The sequence below is a fragment of the Carassius gibelio genome, chromosome B5 (genome assembly GCF_023724105.1).
Source record: "Carassius gibelio isolate Cgi1373 ecotype wild population from Czech Republic chromosome B5, carGib1.2-hapl.c, whole genome shotgun sequence".
NCBI classification, from domain to species: domain Eukaryota; kingdom Metazoa; phylum Chordata; class Actinopteri; order Cypriniformes; family Cyprinidae; genus Carassius; species Carassius gibelio.
The window spans coordinates 43,284,103-43,307,121 of record NC_068400.1 but is presented as its reverse complement, the minus strand read 5'-3'; the positions used below and the strand labels follow the sequence as shown (position 1 = coordinate 43,307,121).

Genomic DNA, 23,019 nt, shown 5'->3' with positions numbered 1-23,019 from the left:
GAACGTTAGCAATAACAGGACCGAAAATAGAGGTTACCGTGGCAACCACTCCTCGAGCGCTCTCCGTGTTTCCTCTGGTGTCTTGGTCTCCTTCTTGGTCCATCCGAGTCTGTTTGAGATTCGGTGAACGTGGGTGTCCACACCTACACACACACACACACACAAACACTTAAAGGGATAGTTCACCCAAAAATTTGAATTTGCTGTTAATCTACTCACTCACATGCCATTCTCATTTTTGAGAATAAAACAGCATATCAAGGAACACAAAATTAATATTGATGCTTCTTGAAGATATAGTGAGGTCTTATGAAGCGAAATGATTGGTCTGTGCAAGAAACTGAACATTATTTACTAAATTATTCCCTGTAATCCAAAGGCCCATCGACCGGACGAATCCTTCTTTTGAACCGATTCTTTTGGACTGAAGTGTCTGAAACAGTTTGTGACTCGAGCAGCACAGATCTAAAAGTTACTCAATCAAATCACACTTTCAGACGTCCCACAGTCACTCTGACTTGAAATTTAAAGCTGCAGTAGGTAACTTTTGTAAAAATATATTTTTTACATATTTGTTAAACCTGTCATTATGTCCTGACAGTAGAATATGAGACAGATAATCTGTGAAAAAAATCAAGCTCCTCTGGCTCCTCCCAGTGTCCTATTGCCATTTGCAGAAACTCATGCGCTCCCGGTAAAAAACAACCAATCAGAGCTGCGGTCTGTAACTTTGTTTGTGTTCAAAATGTAGAAAAATGTATATAATAAGCGAGTACACCATGAATCCATTTTCCAAACCTCGTTTGTAGCCTGTCCTGAATCACTAGGGTGCACCTATAATAAGTGTTTATATTCGGACTATTTTAGATTGCTTCGGGGGTACCGCGGCGGAGTAACCCAGTACCTTTGTGATTCTTCATTGACATAAACAGAGAGAAGTAGCTCCAGCTACGATGTTATTCCGCAAGACGCAAGCAGTTCTGTTTATTAACCGCTAGAGCGTCAAAAGTTACCTACCGCAGCTTTAATTGTGTGTATGTTACATTACTGCGTAATTATGTAAACAAACTAGTGAATCTGTTTTTTGAACCAGAAACAAACTGTCCGAAAGAATCAGTTCACGGAAAAGAATCAGATTTCTCCGTTGTGTGAGGCTCTGGATTACAGGTAATAATGTTGTAAATAGTGTTCAGATTCTCACACAGACCGATCGTTTCACTTCATAAGACCTCAAAATATCAACAAGAGCCAAGGGTATTAATTTCATGTTCCTTGATATGCTTTATTTGTATTCTCTAAATCAGGCAGCTGTTGACTTGCATTTTATGAATCACTAAGGAGGACCATGGTTTCAGCTAAAAATCTTCTTGTTCTACTCAATAAAAAAAATAAAAAGTCAACTACATCTTGGATGGCCTGAGGGTTAGTAAAATTAACAGCAAATGTTCATTTTGGGTGACCTATTCCTTAAAGGTAAATTAGAAGAGTATAAATACAGTATCTAAAACAAAAATTAAAAATGATAAAGATAAACTTTAAATTTTGATTTGAAAAAGCCTTGTGTGAAAGTGAACAGAGATGGGGAGTAAGAATGTTCTTTGATTTTTTATTATCCATTATGGGAAATCTGTATGTCTGATTGGGTAGAGAAGTTGCAACAATATGATTCAGAACAGACAGATGCTGTGTTAAGCCAAAATATAAGTTTCCTCCCTACCGATTCCTGACACCTGGTTCCAGGCGATGTCCATGGCCAGGTGGGCCATCTTGGGGCCGACCCCCGGCAGACGCATCAGACCCTCCACTGTGTCAGGAATGTCTCCGCCGAACTCCTGCTGGATCAGAGCCGTGGCCTGTTTGATGTACTTCACCTTTGTCTGAAATGAAGTTTGTGAGTGTCTGATTGCTCTGATTAAACATCCATGTATTTGAACACACAAGAGTCATTTACCCTCCAGAAGCCCACGGGGTAGATGAGTTTACCCAGAGTCTCATCGTCCAGTGTGAGTACGGCGTCCACGCTGAGTCCATGCCTACGTAATCTCTGCATAGCGCCAGCCGTCACGTGATCTTTCGTTTGACTGGACAGCATTAAGGAGATCAGCACCTGGTAACGACGCACCTGAGAAAAGAACCGAGAATTATGATTGGCTGTCGGTTACTTCAGGTGATCTGCGATTGGTTCTCGCTCACCTCAGGCGGGGCCTCTGTGTCGTAGCACTTCTCTGCTCCCATTTGGTCCACGGGAGCATCCCGTTTGCTCCTCATCTCCCTGATGAATGACAGCTGTGTTCTCCAATCACGCGGCTCCCAGCGCTCCCTCTTTAGCTCCGCCCCTTCCTCCTCCTCATACTTCACCTTCACAAGGCCCCGCCTTGGTTTTCTAGGTGACGTCAAAACGGCTTGCTCATCCACTGCTTCTCCTTTCACTTTTGTGGTTGAGTTATTGCAACTTGACACAGTCTCTGTACAAAAAAAATATATATATTATAATAAATTAAAATACATGCATAAAATATATAAAAATAAACGATTTAGTTATAATTGAATTAATAATAAAATAATAGAAAAATATATAAAATGATTATAAATTATATAAAATATTTAGAAAAACATTATTTGAAATAGTGTTTAGCTCCACCTGAGCAGTTCGTCTCACCTGCAGAAGTTTCTGCATGGGTTCGCAGTGGAGCATCAGAAATACTCTGCTCGAGATCTTCTGCTTTCACGTTTGGAGAATCATCTTCTGATTTGATTCCTTGAGCCATTCTGGATCTCAATCTGCGAATTCCTCCTTTATTTACAGCACTTTCACCTATAGTTTCAGTCGCACAAGTGCCTAATACAGCTACTGACTCGGAGAAATATGGAGAGTTCATTCTTTCAGACAAACGGTTGAATATATAAACACGTAAATTCCGGACTGACGCTAACATTAGGTGACATTACCTGACTTTATGTCACAAATATATCTTCAGTTTTGCTGAAACACACCTCCTGAATACAACATATTTACCCTTGCTGTCGATACCGATGTCTGATTCGTAAATGAATCATTCGTTTGAACCGGATCTTTTCAATGAATCTTAGTGAATGGATGCGAGCGGATACATACGGAATGATCAGGGAATGATGAACCACTGAATCGATTGTTTGAAAGGGTTCATCCAAAAATAACTGTTCGAAAGAGCCGATTTGCGGAAATGAGTCGGACTCTTCAAGTTTTATAAGCGACAATCATTTGTAGTTTCTCAACGCCGCTTGCGCTTGTAACGTGAAGGCTCGCTCGTGGATCTTAGAACTACAATTCCCAACCGTCAGCTGTCACGTGACGTGTCTTTGGTGTTTTTGTAGGAAGTCCTTTCCCGTGTTTTAAGCATGACTTCCGGGGGGCAGTAAAGGGGTATGGTGAGAGCAGGAGCAGTTCTGTGGGCTGAGAAACTGCGTGACAAAATACATGCATGAATCGGGAGCGAATCATTTAGATATTTCAGTTATATGTTCTCGATATCATCCCACTTCCATCATCCGCAGACGGTAAGTAACAGTGTGTTTGTTTGTTGCATTGGCTTGTAGTTTATGGATTGATATTGGTTTATTTATTTACATTGTTTATTTGACCACATCGGAGATTTGCGTGTATTTATACGGTTTATTTGGCTTGTTTATTTTCAGGTGTTGTCTTTGTCACAGTCAATTGATCCGCTTTAAATGCACGGTTTGTTTTGTGAATGAACTGAACTGAACTGAATTGAACTGTCACGAGGTGTCAGACTTCTGTGCACTGTTGTCCTGCCATGTTTTCCTGCCAAAAGAGGCGATATTTATGTTAAAGAAGGAGTTGTCAATCTTCTCTGACCCAGGGAGCCACTACCAGACATCCAGAGGCCCTGTGCCCCTCAAATTAGGTGTAACTTTTCTTTAAAAAAGTGTGAAATATTAAACCATTGTTTAATATTCGCTTAGGCTTTAATCATAATTTTAAAAGAAGACATATCTTGATATAATGTTTAAAATAGATTATAGTAAAACTTATAGAATTCATTATTTATTTGTAATTTTTAAAGAAAATGTTTAACTCCGAGAATATACTAAAATACATTTTTACAAAGGTCTCTTCGGGAAGAATTTTAGAATTTTGATTGAATAATGATACTTTTGTTGTTACTTGTATGTTTTTGTATAGTGAGGCGATTGCTAATTAAGAATGTTTTATATTATTGCAAGTGCTGTATTGAAATGATACTGTTAATGTTGCCATGAATATAGCCATTGTTGCTGATACGGCGAAAAAAATCTCTCATCCAGGGTCTCTCACAGATGGGAAGATGAACAAGCAGCCCAGTAAAGAGTCTCTGCGGGACCATTTCAAGAGGATCTTTGGCCTCGGTCAGACTCGCTCCCACAGCAAACAGACCGAGAGCAAAGCCTCAGAGTTCATCATCACGCTGGACATCCTGATGGTCAGAAACGCTCCGATCGATCCTTCCCCTCATCCATATTGTGTTTCTCATGTGATCTCTCTCTTCCAATCCTTCAGGAACTCACTCCAGAGTACAGCCTGAACCACCGGATCAGAGTCATCAACCAAGTGTGCGAGCTCGCCAAATCCAAGAAGTTTGAGGAGGTGAGAGCGCAGAGAAGCATCTTTTGCCATGTGCAGACGAGCGGATCTGAAGTGTGCTGTGTGTGTTTCAGCATGCGGTGGAGGCCGTGTGGAAGGCCGTGGAGGACATGATGCATCCTGAGCAGCCGGCTGAAGCCCGTCATGCAGTGCTGCTGCTGCTGAGAGCCATTATACAGGGACAGGTGCACATTTCGAACACCTTACCAACCACAACGCATCAATGCGGCGAACAGCACTCACGCTTTCCTCCTGATCTTCTTGTGCAGGGTGAGCGCTTGGGTCCGCTCAGAGCGCACTTCTTTAAGATCGTTTTGGACTATCAGCCCTGTAATGAAGATCTGGCCGAGAGACTGGAGGTGTTCAAGGCCCTCACGGAGAACGGGAAAGACGTCACCCACCTAGAGGAGGAGATCGGTACGGATCGCACCTGCTGGTGTTCTTTACAGGACCGTTCAGCCAAAACTGACAATTCGGTCATCATTTATTCACCCTTGAGTTGTTCCAAACCTGTATGAGTTTCTGTCTTTTCTAGGCACAAAATAATACATTTTGACCTCGGTAGCCATTCACATCCATAGTATGGGGAAAAATACTATGGAAGTCAATGGGTACCGGCAGCTGTTTGGTTTTCAGCATGCTCTAAAATATCTTCTTTTGTGTTAAAGAGAATAAAGAAACTCTTTTACTCACCTTTATGACTTTCTGTCTCCGACCTGTGGGACACAGAAGAAGATGTCTAACAAACGACGGAGCTGCTGTTTTCTATATAACGAATGGTTTGTTTAGCAGATTGTAATGTGTGTTTGTGTGTGTTTTCTCTCTTAGCTGGGTTCGTCTTGCTGTGGATGGACATCGGTCTGTCAGCAGACTTCCTGCATGTCCTCGTGAACTTGGTCAAATTCAACTCCTGCTACCTGGATGAGAACATCTCCCTCATGGTCCAGTAAGAAAACACACGCAGATGATGATCTTTTTGAAAGCTTCTGCTTAAATGCTTGAAGCTTGACATGTAGACACTATATATACACTTCAGTTCAAATGTTTGGGGTCAGTAGGATTGTGTTTTTTGAAAGAATAAGTATTTTATTCAGTAAGGATGTATTGAATCGATCAAAAGTGACGGTAAAGACATTTTCAAAAGATTTCTATTTCAAATAAATGCTGTTCTTTTGAGCTTTCCTTTCATCAGTAAATACAGTATTATGGTTTACACAGTGTTTATATGTTATATTATATGTTTATTGAGCAACAAATCATCATGTTAGAATGATTTCTGAAGATCACGTGACACTGAAGACTGGAGGAATGATGCTGAAAATACATCTTTGATCACAGGAATAAATTACATTTTATAATATATTGAAGGAGGAAACAGTTATTTTTAGTTGTAAAAAAATCTTAAAGACCCCAAACGTTTGAATGTTGAATTTTTAGTGTAAATTTGTCTCTACATGAATTAGTTTTTTTTTTCTTTTTTTTTTTTTGGGTCAAAATAGTGAAGGAAAAGCACATTTTGTGCATTTTTGCTTTCTCAAAAAAACTAATTCTGTATGATTTATAAGAGTTTTGAAAAATGGGGACATGGGTTATGTCCTCATAAGTCACCCTCTCCTTGTAATACCTGTGTCATACCCATGTCATTATACAGAGTTGTGTCCTGATATGTCACAAAAACAAGAACGCGCGCCCGCACACACACACACACACACACACTAACATCACTGATTTGTTTCTCACAGGAAAATCTGCCTTCTGTGTAACCGGACGACTTCCTCCACTGATATTGAGGTAAAACAGTGGCCTTTGGATTACCACACAATCTGTGATATCTGAATGGGTTCATCCGTGTGTGTGTGTGTGTGTGTGTGTGTGTGTAGGTTGCGCTGCAGGTGTTGGACGCGGTGGTGTGTTATAACTGCCTGCCCTCGGACTCTCTGACGGTGTTCATCATCACTCTGTGCCGAACCGTTAACGTGAAGGAGTTCTGTGAGTCCTGCTGGAAGGTACACTGAGATGAATATATCCCATCATGTGTGTGTGGTGCAGCTCGTAAGCCTGCTCTGACCTCTCTGTTGGTGTGTGTCTAGTTGATGCGTAAAGTGTTGGGGACACACCTGGGTCACAGTGCCGTATACACCATGTGCCGGATCATGGAGGAGAGGTACTCACTCACACAGACAAGTCCGTTTAGATCTGAAACTATTCTGAACATTACATTACATTCCTGACAGATCACTGAGCTATAATAAAATACATTATTTACTTTCCTGGTTTAGTTAGTAAGTTTAGTTTAGTCTAATAAATAATGTTTATTAGATAAATAATGCTTTTTGTTTAATACAGTAATTTTAGCAGTTAAATTATTATCTATATTTCTTATTTGTTCATTTTGTTCTTTAATTTGAATAACTACTTAGAAATGCCTTATATAAAAAAAATTACTGTTGTTAATAATAATAACAACACACACACATATATATATTCATAAATACATTTAGTATTATCTTAAATATACACATTTATAAATACATCAAATATATGTTATTTTGAAATTCTTCTTCATAATAATAACAACAACAACAACAACATTAATAATAATAATAATAATAATAACAACAACAACATTAATAATAATAATAATAACAACAACAACTACTATACTTGATAAAGAAAAAATAATGGTTTTTTTAATATTTTAAAAAGGCAGATTTTCAAAAGCAATTTTTTGCTTTATATAACTGAAGTTATTATCGATACTACTACTATTAATGCCTTCATAATAATTATTTTATTATTAATATATTAATGTATTTATTAATGTGTGTGTGTGTGTGTGTGTGTGTGTATATATATATATATATATATATATATATATATATATATATATATATATATATATATATATATATAATGACAATGATATAGTTTTTTTGTAATGTAATAAACATTTATTAATATGTTATTAATATGTTTATATTTCAATTAATATTTAATCTTTTAAAGGCAGATTTTCAAAAACAATTTTTTGCTTTTGTTTGAGATTAAGAGTTGTGAAATATCATAAGTGTTGTTATGAACTGTTAAATTGTTGTAAAGTTATCTGTTCTGTTGATCTCAGAAGTGTGTGTGTGTGTGTGTGTGTGTGTGTGTGTAGCGTGTACAGTGAGGACGCCGCTCTTCTCAGGGGTGCTGTGTTTTTTGTTGGGATGGCGCTGTGGGGCGCTCACAGACTTCCTGACCTCAAAATCACGCCCACTCTGGTCCTGCCCTCCTTCTACAAGGTGTCTGCACATCTGCCTCCAGTCTGTGTTTTCATATACCTCACGAGACCTGCCAGTGTTTGACCTCTGACCCCTGTGCCCAGGCCATGAGCTGTGCTAATGAGGTGGTGTCCTACGAGATCGTGCTGTCGATCTCACGACTCATCAAGAAGTACGGCCGCGAGCTGCAGGTCGTGACGTGGGACGTCCTGCTGTCCATCGTAGAGAGACTCCTGCAGCAGATACAGGCACACACACACACACACACACACACACACACACTGAGATGTCCGGTAGGTGTTTATCTCCTGACGCTCTTCGTGCATGTGGTGTGTGCAGACGATGGGCAGCCCTGATCTGAAGGTGATAGTTTATGAGTTACTGAGCACCGTGGAGGAGCTGTACGAGCAGAACGACTTCCTCGGATCCTCACAGACGCTCTTCAGTCTGGTGGAGAAGTGTGCTGATAAACGCCCCGTGAGTCTGTCCTCTTCTGAAGCCGTTCAATCCATTCATTCATTTAAATCTATTATTAAACATTAAAATGTATTTTTGCATTTTAATTACATATATATTTATTTGAATTTATTATAACATTTTTATTAAGTATAAATTAAGGATTATATTCAGGCTAAATTTGTTGTTTATTTAAGGAGGATATTCAGATATGTATTGTTAAATTTAAACAAAATTAAAATGTATTATTAAATTGAAATCAAGTATAGATTTATTAAAATTCATTATTAAAATTAAATTATGTATAAATTAAGATTGACTAAATTTATTATGTTTATAGAGTTTAAATGTGTTTACATTTATTTTGAAATTAAAGATTAAAATAATTAGTTTTTTAATTTATTTAAATTCATTATTAAAATTGAATTAAGTATAAATTAGAGGAAATTCAGGTAGAAAATATAAATTTATTTAAATGTATGATTAAATTTGAATCCAAATGTACAGTATTATGACTTCAATTGAAGTGTACTTTTCAATTCATTATTATAATAAAATAAAATTTGATTGACTGAATTTATTTAATTTTAAAGAAAGTATACGTATTTAAACTCACAACATTTAATTAAAATTAAAAGATATTATTACATTTAAATGAATTATATATTTATTTACATTTATAATAACAATGATTTTAAGTATAACTGAATGAGGAGATCCACATTCACTAAATGTATTATCCAGTGTTAAAAAAGGATGTATGTATTTAAGTGAATTGTATTATTTGGGTGTGATCTGTCCTGTAGGATGCGTCTGTGCTGACGCTGATCTCCTACCGAGCTCAGTCCATCCAGCCGGCCAAAGACGGATGGCTGCAGAACCTGCTCAAACTCATGGAGAAGTTCTTCAGGTCCGGTTATTCATCACTTCATCACTTCATCACAAGTCACACTTAAACCAAACCCTGGGCATGACATCTCTCTCTCTCTCTCTCTCTCTCTCTCTCTCTCTCTCGTGTGTGTCAGGAACGAGAGCCGGACTGTGATCAGGATCAAGGTCCTGGACATCCTGTCTTTCGTGCTCAGCACAAACCGCCAGCTCTATGAGGTCAGTCCTACACCAAATGTGCGTGAGCTCCCCGTTGGTGTTCCTGAATGTGTGTGTTCTCCGTGACCAGGAGGAGCTGATCGAGGTGGTGGTGATTCCTCAGCTGGGTCAGATCGCTGAAGATCGAGATCTGTCCGTCAGGAAACAGGCCACGCAGCTGCTGGTGGATCTGGCCGAGGGCTGCAGCACGCATCACTTCAGCAGTCTGCTCGACATCATCGAGAAGGTGCTGCGCCGATGATGTCACTAACGGAAGCATTCCACTCTCTTCAGTTGACATTTAAAATTTAAAAAATAGAATGTTTGCATGGTTAAGGACAAGTAGTTCTGTGGCTGACACGTGAAATAGTTCAGGGTTGGCCAAATCAATACCAAGTGTTTAGATTATAGGATGAGATATAAATCATTCAGTACTTTTTCCATTGGCTGCATCTCACTTTTATTGTCAATAGCCACAGAGACGTGGGTCATTAACTCTTTCATCCAAGCTGCAGATTCAGTTTATACAATACAGGGTTTGTGAATTCAGTCACTTCCTGGGAAACTGGTGCAGAATAAAAATAGAAATGGAAGTTGAAGCCAATGTGGAAGCCATTGTGATGTAGTTTTTTATTGTGATAAATGAGTTTACCCTTATTTAAATGTTTTATTAAAACATATTATTACAGTGGATATATTTTAATTTAATATTACATTTAAATTAAGTCTAACTTTATTTTAATGTATTCCATTTCAATCAAGCATAGATTTATTTGCATTTATTATTACATTTTAAATTAATATAATTATACTTTTTATGCACAAAGTATTAAAATTAAGTACAACTTCATCAATACTTAATATAAGCATTGATTTATTTAGATTTATTAGTGCATTCAAATGAAATATTGTTTGATTTTAGATGTATTATTAAAGATATGTTTATGTTTATATAAATATTAGTGCTGTCAAATGATTAATCACATCTAAAATAATTTTTTCTTCACATAATATATGTGTGTATAGTACTGTATATATTTATTATGTATATATAAATACAAACACACATGTATATATTTAAGAAAATATATTATGTTTATATATTAAATATATATAAGAATATAAATAAACAAATATTTTCAAAATATATATACTGTATGTGTGTGTATCTATATGTACATGATATACACATAATATACACAGTACTACACACACATATATTACATAAACAAAATTATTAATCATTTGACAGCACTAATAAATATATATCTATTGAATTTAAATGAGGTATATGAATGCATTTAAATGAAGTATGAATTTATTAACTGTTTAACAGAGTAGCAGTGTTTTCTAGCAATCTGCAGCAGAGGCCTTTTCTCTAAGAGCAAATGATTCAGTCACATGACAGTTTAAATGTGCATCCATTGGTTCATTCATTAAATGTGTTTCCATCGTAGTATATATGTGAATGAGACTTGCTTTGTGTGCTCCTGTGCTCCTGCAGGTCGCTAGTCGTCCGTTAACGTGTTCTCTGGAGGGAGAGAGAGAGATGTCAGTGGAGTCTCCCATGGAGGACGTCCGCACCGCTGTACTGGGTCTGCTGGACATCCTTCAGGTACGACAACACCTGCACTCATCAGTGTGATGGTGATCTTTCTCAGTGTCCGCTCCAGTGACGCTGTGTGTGTGTGTGTTCTCAGAGTAAACTGTACAGTCTGCCGGCCAGTCACGCCAGCCGCGTGTACGAGCTGCTGATCTCTCATCTGCAGCTTCACTACAAGAACAGATACTTCAGTGCCATCGGGAGCTCCATACGCCTCCAGGTCAGACTCCCGGTCAGCAGCACACTAGACCTCAGTAACCTTCTCAGATCACCTGGACTTCCCTCTGTTTGTGTGTCAGGTCTTTGATTTCTTACTGATGATGAGGGCAGACTCTCTTCATCATCTGGGTGTCCCCAATAAAGATGGGGTCCTGAGGTTCAGCCCATACTGTCACTGTGACGACGGGTAAGAACACCAGCGTATGTTTGGTGCTGTTTTCTCACATGCATTTATTAAGGAGGATGCTAAAGGATATCAGTTTCAGAGTATAAATATATTTAGATTTATTAAATAGTTTTAACTGAAAATGTTTTAGGTTTTAATAAAGTGTGAAAGTATTTACAATTATTATCTATTAATTAAAGTATAAATGATTAAGATATTCAGATTGACTGTGGTATTCCATTTAAATTAATCTAAAATGCGTGTTTTAATTTAATGTACTATTCATGTGTATAAATGTATTAAATGTATGCTTCCTTTAATCTTTCTTTATTTAAATAGAATTTAAATGTATCATTGCGTTTAAAAAGCTTTAAATGCATTTTCATTGTTATTAAATGAGAAGTAAACGTTCAATTGAATTTAGTTTCAATAAAATGTAATTATGTAAATTATTATGTGTTATTAAATTTAAATAAATTATTTATATATAAATTTAAGTTATGTATAAATATATATAAGAAATAAATTTAAGTTATGTATAAATTATTAAGGGGGATATTCAGGTTGACGAAATTTTATTTAATAAATTTAAACAAAATATTTCATCATTTAAATGATGTATACATTTAATTCAATTTATTATTTAAACAAAATAAAATATTATATTATTAAAAATAAATAAAGCTTAATGTTCAGATTGATTATATTTATTAGAAAATGTTAAGAAAGTATAAATATATTTACATTTATTTTTAAATTATTGTGTTTTATTAAATTGAACTGTATACATTTATTTACATCTGTTACCAAAATGAAGTATAAGTTATCAAGGAGAGCATGCAGACTGACTAAATCTCAAATGTCTGGTTTCAGAGAGTCGGAGAAAAGAGTGGCTGAGAAAAAGACGACAGGAAGTGTGTCTCCGCCGACAGGAAGTCCGACACCGGCGGCTCCGCCCTCCTCCATACGCACGGCCTATCTGCCCTACAGCCTGGCCTTCAGCGTGCTGCTACAGTGCCTGAAGATGGTACACATTCACACACACAGCTCTTCCCTTTAACATTACTCTGACAACACCATGGCATATTGATGATATCGTGGTGCTGTAATCATTTGTTTACACATTACCCTGTGTTTTAGCATTCCTTGAACATATAGTTTAAGTGCAACACAATCTGTTTGTGTGGTAAAACACAAGCTCTTTGTGTGGTTTGCAGGAGACTGACTGGAAGGTGCTGAAGCTGGTTCTGGATAAGATGTCCATCACCATCCAGTACAAAGTCTTGATCCTGACGTCACCCTGCAAAATTGATCATCTATGCTCGACCCTCTGCTCAACGGTAACAAACTCTACACACTTAGAAAACAGAAACGGGGTAGGCTCTAATGTGTGTGTGTGTGTGTGTGTGCAGGTGAGCGACCGTCTGATATCGGAGCGACTGAAGAAGACTCCTGATGGATTCTCCCTCACTGATGTTCAGCTCGCTGTGGTTCCTGTTCTCACCGCCCTCACCTCGTACCACAGCCACCTGGAGCAGTCCCGACAGGTGACACCGACACCTGGGCCTCGCTGGCCAAAGAACAGCATAGGGGGAACAGCTTCATTTAAATTAAAGTGTATTATTAAAGATATTTATTACATTTTATGTAAGAAAACATTTACCTAAATGTATTACTTATTTATTTTAATGTATTTATTATAACTGTATTATTAGTTTATTATTCTGTAGGCAGATGTCTGAGCAGACAGGTCTGGGTGGTGAGAGTTGCCAGTCCTTACTGTGGGTAAATGTATGTGTGTGTGTGTGTGTGTGTGTGTGTTCTGCTGCTGTCTCAGAGGGAGCTGGTGCAGTGTTTGGAGAAGGGGCTGATCTATCGCTGTGCTAAGCAGTGTGTGGTGGCTCTGACCATGTGCACCGTAGAGATGCCCGACATCATGATCAAGCTCCTGCCTGCCCTCATCGTCAAGCTCACGCACATCTCAGCCACCGTGGCCATGGCCTCGCCCATGCTGGAGTTCCTGTCCAGTGAGTGCAAGCCCGCCCACTCTCTCACTCTGACCTATCAGAGCCGGCCTCGCTCACTCTGACCAATCAGAGCCGGCCTTTCTCACTCTGACCTATCAGAGCCGGCCTCTCTCACTCTGACCAATCAGAGCCGGCCTCTCTCACTCTGACCAATCAGAGCCGGCCTCTCTCACTCTGACCAATCAGAGCTAGCCTCTCTCACTCCGACTAATCAGAATATAGAGCTTGGGAAACTACGTCACCGCGCATTGCATTCTGGGTAGTCGCGGCCATTTTTGTGGACACGCTTATCAGTAAAAGTGAAAGTGAAAGTGACATGACATACAGATCAAATGTAAGATTACATATAAAGAAAAACTCAACAAGGAAGCAAAGATGCGGTATTTCGAAAAAAATCAAGACAATCAACGAACTCAATCTGCACGAACACAAAGAGTGTTCGGATGATCTTAAAGGGCTGTCGCTCGTAACCTTCCCCAATGTGTTTTCTTACCTTGTTTGTAGTGTCAGAGCGTACACCTCTGATCAGTTTAAAAAGGATAAATCTCTCGAGTCTCACCTGCAATTTACAAATGGATTGGTGCAGAAACTACACATTTTCCGCATCAACGAGCGAGTTACACGGCCCCTTTACTTTTTAATATGCGTTATTGTAAACTGTACAAATTAACCTCAGTGCGTTATGATGCACAAATAAAGAGATACAGAATTGATCAATTTTGCCGTTTATTACTGTAACAGGTGGTATGCAATATAACACCTATAATGCAGGAGATGTGGTTCATGCATAGGTAGCATTTAATGTAACGTTAAGTCTGTCAAATCGATTAATCACATCCAAAAAAAAGTTGTTTATATAACGTACATTTCTGTATATTTATATTTATATAAATGCACATACATACGTGTGTATATATCAGACCAAAGGGACAATCCTTCTTTTCCTTCTTACTGCTGTTAACCAAGCTATGTGACGCCGCTTTGTTAACTCGGAGACCTGAGATCAAGGTGCGGTTTTCCAGCGGGAAAGCTGAAAAATCGCACTCCATTCAAATTATTTTTCCATGCCGGTCATGAGTAAGAGTATGGCAGTTAATTACACAACAAGGTTTTACCATTGTAACTTATTTTTTAGCTGTAAAGAGCAAACAAAACAGTCTATTATCAATCCAATACAATACATACAGCAGTGTCCGTGTCCTAAAGTCCCAGAATGCATTGCGTTGCTGACATCATGTTCCCAGACTCTATAGCACACATTCTACATTCAGGATACCACCACAGCATTATGACACCTGTGCATCAAACACAGCTCAAGAACTGATGCTTTGTCTCGTCTCTCTCTCAGCATTAGTGCGGCTCCCACATCTGTATGCTAACTTCGTAGCTGAGCAGTATGTTAGCGTGTTTGCTATATCATTGCCATACACCAACCCCTCAAAGTGAGTATGGTCACACACACACACACACACAGTTTTTTCTTAATTAGATATTTGACTACTTGAGATTCATTTGTAATGTTACAATAGATTTATATTTCAAATAAAGGCAATTTTTTTTTTTTACTTTCTGTTCGTTAAGGAATTTATCAAAAAGTTTCCACAAAAGGATGAAGCAGCACAGCTGATTTTAACATTGATATAATAAATGTTTCTCACATTAGCATAATCAGAATAATTTCTGAAGGATCATGTGACACTGAAGACTGGAGCAATGATGATGAAAATTCAGCTTCACGTCACACGAATAAATTACATTTTACAATATATTCACATTGTGAGCCTATGAGACTTGTATATTGAGTCAAATGATTTCAAATGATGTGTGTTCTTGTTTTTCCTCGTTCTCTGTAGGTTTAATCAGTACATAGTGTCTCTCGCCCATCATGTGATCGCCATGTGGTTCATACGCTGCAGACTGCCCTTCAGGAAAGACTTCGTTCAGTACATCACCAAGGTGGATGATGGGATTGTTGGGCTCGTGTGTTTACAGACTGGCTGATCGGTTGTTCTTGACGTGAGTGTGTTTTTATGTGTGATTAGGGTCTCCGTTCAAACGCTCTTCTGCCGTTCGATGACACTCACGAGCAGAGCAGCTTCAGAGCGCGCAGCACCAGCCTGAACGAGAGGCCCAAGAGGTACACACACACACACACACACACACACACACACACACACACAGGGCCGGATCATTGTGTGACTCATGCTAGGTTTTGCTGTAGAAACAACTCAAAACATGATTGTCATTCAGGCACCAATCGTTGGTTCATTTATTTATTTTTGTTGGTAGTGTGGTGATTTCTGGCTTCATGTGTCTGATTATGTCAGAACATCAACTCACAGATGCTAGTTTGACTGTGGGACGTCTCTTTTGCTTATTTCTGTCTTATCGGTCTCATTTATTTCTCTTTCTCTCATCATCTGTCTCAGTGGTGACTGTTTCTCACATCCAAACCATTAACAGTTCATTGATGAAAGACTGTTTCTTCAACTACGGCCACTTTAGGTCCCAGCGATTGATTTTTATTCAGACTTACAGATTTGGACTTTTTTGCTGTATGAACGTCACATTAAAACTTTGGAGATTGGAGATTTTTTAAAGAAAGACATTTTAAATTCCTTTTATAGTTTTATGTTCTTAAGTTTAATAAAAAAAAATTATTGCATGTTTCAAAAGACTGATTGAAGAAGATATTGGTCATTAGTCGATATTATAATATTTATTTTGTGAAAGCAGTATATTTATAAATATATTTTTATATATTTTAAAACACTTTTTTTGTGCATTTTTGATAAAACTGTAATATTGACAGTCTGAACATGTTAAGTATGCGTAAAATGCTCACTATGTTTTTTTTGGTAATTTTATTAAAAAAAATAAATAAAATGAAACATCTAATTTCCTCCACAGAATTATGATGAATTATGATTTGAGATGTGATGGGAATGACGCTGTGGTGTAAATGTTCGTGAGGGTTCATGAAAGCAGTGTGTTTATCAGTAGTTAAACCTTATAGTTATTAGTGTTTAAAGTTTAAAATATTCCCATAGTTGAAGAAACACCTGAATACAAACAGTACACACATCTCTAAAACTTGGCTTGATATGTAATAATGAGTCAGTGTCCCATCCTGTAATAGTCCAAATAACTAGTAATATAATGTCTAAGAAAGGGACCATAGTCCTGCCTACTAACATCTGGATTTGATTTATTTCCTGTTCCCTATTATTTCCCATTTATTTCTTATTATAAGCCCTTTTTTCTACTTCATTCATTCTCTGGTTCCACTTTTCTGCATTTGACTTTATGTACTAGGCGTGAAAACAGCCACTATCCCATAATCCAGGAAATTTCCATGGTAACTTCTTACTGAACCATTTTAACCAGCACACCTGGTGCAGCACAGAATGCATTGCAATTATAGCAACACCATGGATGTTTTTCCAGGCATATCACTAATACAGTCCATTATCAGCTATGTCCAGAGGCACAAAGCCATCTAATCTGATTGTCCTGATTCTGTATTCAGCTTTAGTTTCTGTGGCTTGTCCTGTCATCCAGACTGAAGCTTTAGATGAAAAAAAGCCTGAAAAAGAGAAAGATCCGCCATTTACATGCACAACAATATTCAGACATTTATGAAAATGTAGTGATACAAATCAACTTTAGACTCTCTGTTTAAATGAATTAATTAACTGAATACTGACGTACTGGTTCACAGGTTGATAAGAAAGCTTATAATTGCATAATGTTATATAAAATATCTTTTTTAAATAAAACAATATTTTATTAGTTTACCTGTATGCCATGCAACCATTTAACCAACATCAGAAGAGTGAAAATGCTAATGTGTTTTGTTAAATTATTAATCATAAAATAATATTTTAGGTCAGAGGCTGGCAAGGTAATGCTAATTTCAGGATCAAGTCTTCACCAGAAAACCAATATTAATCTGATGTGTATATAAACATGGTTCATATTTAGATTTTCTTGTTTTCCACGCTTTATATTCTCTGTTCCAGTTTCTAGTTTCACCTCATCCAGTCATTCATGTTTAATTTTGCTGTATTAAATCACCCATATTCACATGATCATATCACTCATTTCCTATTGCTATTCACTTCCAGTATAATGATCATAGCAGTGTCTGAATGCTTTTTTTCTTCCCTGAACCAGTTTGTTTGTGATCTCTGATGAGTTTTTCATTTATTTTCTCCTCTTTCATTCCTTTGGTAGAATGCTGACAGTATATTGCTTACTTTATGCCTTGTTGTGTCTCTTTTGATCTTTTTTATGCTGTTTCTCCTTCCAGTTTCTGTTTCCTCCTTTATCTTTTGTTTTTAAGTGTCATCCCTGTTTTCTGGTTCTCGGTGTGCACTGCTGACCAAGTTACTTTGTTTTCCTTTCACATCCTTATTTGACCCCTCCCCCCTCCTCTGATTGGGCCATGCGTGGTGGGCGTGGTTTGGGGGGGTTGCCGACACCTGGGATTGGTCGCTGGCCCCTTTCGTGACACTCCACAACCAATCGCACTCCCCCATCCACCCATGCCAACATGGTTAAAATGCCCCAAATTCTCCCCAACCCTCTCTGGTCACGACGTTATGCTGACGCACACCTGACCTCGTTTGCCCTCGGGGCAGTTTGCGGATGACCAAAGTGGCGAAGCAAGGCCCCAGCGCAAACTCTCCCGTTAGAGACCTGAAAGATCTGTCGGCCATGGACGCCTTCCGCTCCCGAAGCATCAGTGTGTCCGAGCATGCGGTGCGCAGGTAGAGCATTTTTGGTCACCTCAAACATCAACAGCCGATTGATATCCCTGCTTTCCTTTTCTGTATGCAGGGTCGGTGGGCGGGGCTTGGGCATTCGGGGCGGGGCATTGTCTTGGCGATGCGGGGTGGGCGTGGACATCTGGTTTAGGGTGATTCTGATTGGGCTGGAAAGGGTGCATGCTGGAGGAGGGTTTTGTCATTTTCTTGCGTTTCATTGATGGTAATGTTGATGCATGCGCCGAGCCTTGTGAGCATCTGTTTTGATTTCAGCTTAACCCCGTTTTTTATTTGCTTTTACCATGCTTATTGTGTGTGGTGTGTTTTTTCCAGCGAACAAATTGCTTTACTACAGAGCCCCTAAAGGGACATGGCGATTGAAAAAAAAAATGGAAAATTGATTGAAATTTTTTTTATGCTTTTGTGTTCGCCATTAAAACTTTTGTGTCTAAGAAACTTTGCGTTTTATTTCAGTGCTTTTGCGTTTTCGGGCAAAACTTTATTTCCTCCAAGAAACTTTGCATTTGCTTGCAAAACTTTTTAACTCTTTGGTAACAACAGTTGCGTTATCTAAAAAAAAGAAAAGAATTGCTCATAAAATGTTTGCAATTAAATAATGAGTTGGGAGGAGAAATTATATTTCTGCACTTTTGCGAGCAAACAAAGTTTCTTGGGGAAACAAAATACTTCTGCGAGAGAAACATTTCCTTCACATGCAAAACTTTATCTTGCAAATGTTTGCGTTCCCCTAAGAAACTGCGCTATATTTAAATGATTTTGCATTGTCTTGCAAAACTTTAGTGTACCCTCAAGAAACTTTACATTCTCAAAAATTGCATTAATATGTATCCCATCCCATCTTTTCAACATCTCCATGTCTCTTTAGGGGTTCTGTACTGCACACAGAAAGCATGCACATTTGAAAGTATGCGAAAGTAGCTTCTGTGTCTTTGGTGTTTGTTGAATTTCAGCTCCCAGTCACTGGGGGCGCACTCCACTTGCTCAGCTTGCTGCCTGTCTGGGCCTGTTTTATTCACATCATATTCACACATTCTTTACACATGATCCAGGTACAGTATTCATTCATGTTTATCATACTGCGTTTTGAATCATGAACAAAAAGTTGCGCAATAATAAGCTGCAAACATGCTGGAAATGTTTCACTGACACCCTCTTCAAATGCTGTCCCTCCATGGTTTGTTTTCTACCCAATAAAAACATAAATTCCTTTCTTGTATGAAACAGTTACACTTTTCCCATATGAAAAAACACAATGTGTTGTTTTCCATGCAAAAAAAACTTTCCCTCACAGTTTTGTTTTCAATTACATATATTTAAATGTGAAGTCTAAGCACCACGTGCTTCTGCTACTGAACTCATTAGCATATTGCAGCACCGCTTACAACCAGCAGAGGATAGCCTAGCATCAAACAATTGACTGCTGCATCCTGGCAGATGGAGAGACATTTCGAGTAATATTTGCCTTCGAATGTCTGTGTTTTATTAACCCAGTGCATCTAATTACCATAAAACCTATTAATCAGTCCAGCGCCTCCAAGTTACAGGACGTTAATGAATAGAGCATCTGTTATTAGCAAACACAGGGACTTCATCCAGCATATTTGTTTTATTATCTAGTATCTTTTCAGATTACCTTGCCATTGGGTTACTAATTACCTAAAGTATTTCTGTGCCAAGGGCTCTAATTTGGGTAATTTCAAGGTTGCCCGTTATGATGTAATTGCATTCTTGGTCGACACTGGCTGTAAAAGTGAGCTTATAATGTCTAACTTTACTTAAATCACAAGCAATTTGACTCTTCCTGTTCTGAAAGTCAATATGAAGGAAATATACGGCTTTAGTTTTGCGTTTTTAATAAGATCAACTCATAAAAAGTTAAACTTTTTCATTACCTTCTCTGAAAAAATCAAACACTAATTGCTATCGGGTGAAGATTTGTACTGCAGTCACTATTCCACGCATGTATATTCAGCTCTGTCATCGCTTAATGTATTAATAGAGTAAAATTACATGGACAAAGACATCAACAATCATCCGACAGCGACAAACAGAGATGATTGAGGGCTTGATGTGCATGTGAAGAGCAGGTGGACAGTGAAATGTTTTCTCTGTGACACAGCAGTGCTATAAATTGTTAAGAGGATACCATAATTTTTATAAAAGGGTTTAGTATTATGCTCAGCTGTAATGGACGCCCAGGATTCAGAGACTTTATGGACATTGGAAAAACATTACAGATTCTTGGTTTGATTTAAATATTAGAAATTGTATGCATTTAAAGTGCAAATGCAGAATTTGAGGCGTCCACTTCAGCTGAAGAGTTGCTCAATGATCACATGTAAAGACACAAACTGGGACTCTCCTGTCTGCGTGAGTTGGTTGTGTGTGTGTTTATGTGCTGAATGGCCCTGTTGCTAGTGTGATTTGGTTTGATGTGGTGGTTGAGGCTCAGGTCGGTTAACCAGAAGGTTGTTGGATCGATTCCGGTGAGGAAAAAGTCAATTGTGCCCTCGAGCAAAGCAGCTGAAGGAATGCTTCAGATTGAGCTAATCTCTATCAACAGTGTTTGTCAATTACTACAGAAAATAACTCTGACCCTTTTACCTGGCTGTGTTTACAGTAACACACTCTCAGTGGAAGTGCACAGGGTTCATTCACTTTTGAGGTTTAAATGCATTGTGCTGCTTCAAATTTGCCTTGAATTTTATTAATTTTTTAAAACATTTTTACAAAAGCAAAGTAAGTGATTCTGTCACACTAGTCTCATGTTAAAAAGGCTGTGATAAATGAAATGTCTATCACCTTAAAAGTATTACTTTCCCGTATTTATTTAAATTGTAGTGTTACTGTGAAATCTCCTGAATCTCCTTTTCCTTATAAAATTGGAAGTAGTTTTAGTGGAGTGACAGGGAGAGAAAGGCCAGACTCAATCCTGTGTCGCTGCTTGTGAGTTGTTATGAAGACAGAATATAGTTTTTATTGTGATGGTTTATGAAGCGTCGGATGACGTGGGTCACACTGACACTTGTCTGCGTGTTCCTCATCTCTAACGCCCACATATCCTCCACGTTCATCCCTTGTTCCCCGTTGAGATGAAATGAAAATGGCCTTTTGTTGATGAAATGCTCGTGTAGTTTGGCTTTTTCAGACCTCAGCTCTAGAAGCGCGGTGCTAGACGTGTAATTGTCATCATGATTCAGGGTGGCTGCTAATGTGTTGCTAGGTATGATGAGGTTCTGGATGGTTTTTAGTGAGCTAATTTAATCCTTAAAGTATTTTTGAGGGGCTGTTTAGCACTGACCATTTGGCCTACAGTCACCAAAATTCCTCCACAGATAGAGCTCATCAGGCTGAACAACGTGTGTGGTAACAGCCAGCGCTCCTCCAAACAGGAAGTCGGCTATTCAGGGTTTTGTGAAACGTGCCTGCTGTGGATTTGCAGTACTTCTCCTAGGGTTTTCGTCCGATCTACGCCACAAAACTCGGTCAACATGACTACAGGGCATTAGGGATGCAAAATATTTTTCCAGCATTTATTAATCTCTGTTAATGTTTGTTAATCTAAAAAAATTAAATAAAAAATCTAAGATTAATAAATGCTATATAAATATTTTCATGTTTACTAATATAGTTAATGTTAACAAATGAAACCTTATTGTTGAGTGTTACCAAAGTTTTATATACTGTTCCCTTTGTTTATGTGTGTGTTTCACACTCTTGATGTGATAGTGTAACCCTTTCATTGCTGTAACCTTAATACCAGATGTTACTGTAAATGCATGTGCCCACTGTGCACCGTTTTCCTGATTTCACCGGTGGCTTGGGCCCGTCATCGCTGCTTACAGCTGTATTTATATATTGTTTTCATGTTTTTTTTTATTATTATTATTTTGAAATTGACGTGTTTTTTTGTTGTGTAGTGTTCAGAAAAAAAACTGCTGAGTAGTTCTGCTTCATTGTCCGTCTGGATTTCTCCTAATGCATTTCATCACACATAAGCCCCTTTCACACTGCACGTCGGACCCGCAATATTCCCGTAACATTGCCTGGTCGCCTTCTGTGTGAAAGCAACCACGTCCCGGAATTGATTACCGAATTGAACCCGGGTCGGGGACCTAGTAACATTGCGGTAATCGATCCGGAACGAGCGCTGTGTGAACAAAAGCCAGATCTAATTCCGTATCGAAGTGATGACGTGCGTTATCGCGCAAATCTTTTACCGGCTGTTTTGAAGGAAGATCAACATTCGTGACGAGAACATATGTGCAAACTGTAATGAAGCAGAGATCAGTTAGTTCCTCACTTTCCGCGCTGACGCCGAGATCGTTTGCTTGCTTCAGTTAAAGTATAACGTGCCAAGTGTTGTCGACTCGTACATTACACGTCAAGCGCTGATGTCACGTGTCGTTATGGGATCTTCAAGGGTTCTCCGATCACGATCGGCCGATCGTTAATGCGCATCTCGTCAGTAAAGCCGGTTCTCTAATCAGCGGTTAATTCCGTCAGGTGCGTGATTTCACATAGAGCAGCTGTTACTACACAGAGCCGTTGTTAATAGAGAAGATGCGCAAATCACGTTAATTTTCAGCGTTTATTGCCGCATCTTCTCTATTAACAACGGCTCTGTGTAGTAACAGCTGCTCTATGTGAAATCACGCACCTGATGGAATTAACCGCTGATTAGAGAACCGGCTTTACTGACGAGATGCGCATAACGATCGGCCGATCGTGATCGGAGCACCCCTATCACTGGCAGTGTGAAAGTGCCAAATCTAGCGACCAGGG

General features: G+C 38.4%; 3 protein-coding genes across 29 annotated transcripts in view; 1 reads left to right on the top strand and 2 right to left on the bottom strand.

Annotated features, from left to right (window-relative positions):
* Window positions 1-23,019, bottom strand: part of LOC127957193 (tuberin) — a gene marked incomplete at both ends in the record, with an annotated part of 136,967 nt that overhangs the window by 48,436 nt on the left and 65,512 nt on the right.
* LOC127957195 (endonuclease III-like protein 1) lies at window positions 8-3,200 on the bottom strand. Of its 2 annotated transcripts, none has more exons than XM_052555628.1 (5): window positions 2,660-3,200; window positions 2,194-2,465; window positions 1,952-2,122; window positions 1,718-1,877; window positions 8-143 (listed from the first exon to the last, which is right to left on the bottom strand). In XM_052555628.1, exons 1-5 carry the CDS (start codon window positions 2,934-2,936, stop codon window positions 34-36), a joined length of 990 nt encoding a protein of 329 aa, XP_052411588.1. In that variant the 5' UTR covers window positions 2,937-3,200; the 3' UTR covers window positions 8-33. The 2 variants fall into 2 exon arrangements, with proteins under 2 accessions (XP_052411588.1, XP_052411587.1); XM_052555627.1 differs by having other exon boundaries at window positions 2,642-3,198.
* Window positions 3,371-18,235, top strand: LOC127957194 (tuberin). 5 transcript variants are annotated; one of them, XM_052555623.1, is made up of 27 exons: window positions 3,372-3,537; window positions 3,676-3,908; window positions 4,309-4,463; window positions 4,541-4,627; window positions 4,699-4,809; window positions 4,894-5,041; window positions 5,453-5,570; window positions 6,367-6,415; window positions 6,505-6,630; window positions 6,715-6,788; window positions 7,782-7,908; window positions 7,992-8,135; window positions 8,227-8,364; window positions 9,150-9,253; window positions 9,369-9,450; window positions 9,521-9,676; window positions 10,934-11,044; window positions 11,130-11,252; window positions 11,332-11,438; window positions 12,291-12,444; window positions 12,635-12,757; window positions 12,830-12,964; window positions 13,255-13,444; window positions 14,793-14,886; window positions 15,298-15,400; window positions 15,487-15,581; window positions 18,088-18,235. In XM_052555623.1, the coding sequence occupies exons 2-27, from the start codon at window positions 3,827-3,829 to the stop codon at window positions 18,218-18,220; spliced, it is 3,069 nt and encodes a 1,022-aa protein (XP_052411583.1). In that variant the 5' UTR covers window positions 3,372-3,537; window positions 3,676-3,826; the 3' UTR covers window positions 18,221-18,235. The 5 variants fall into 5 exon arrangements, with proteins under 5 accessions (XP_052411582.1, XP_052411585.1, XP_052411583.1 ...); XM_052555622.1 differs by having other exon boundaries at window positions 3,371-3,537; window positions 4,699-5,041; XM_052555625.1 differs by having other exon boundaries at window positions 3,371-3,537; window positions 4,699-5,041; window positions 15,874-18,204.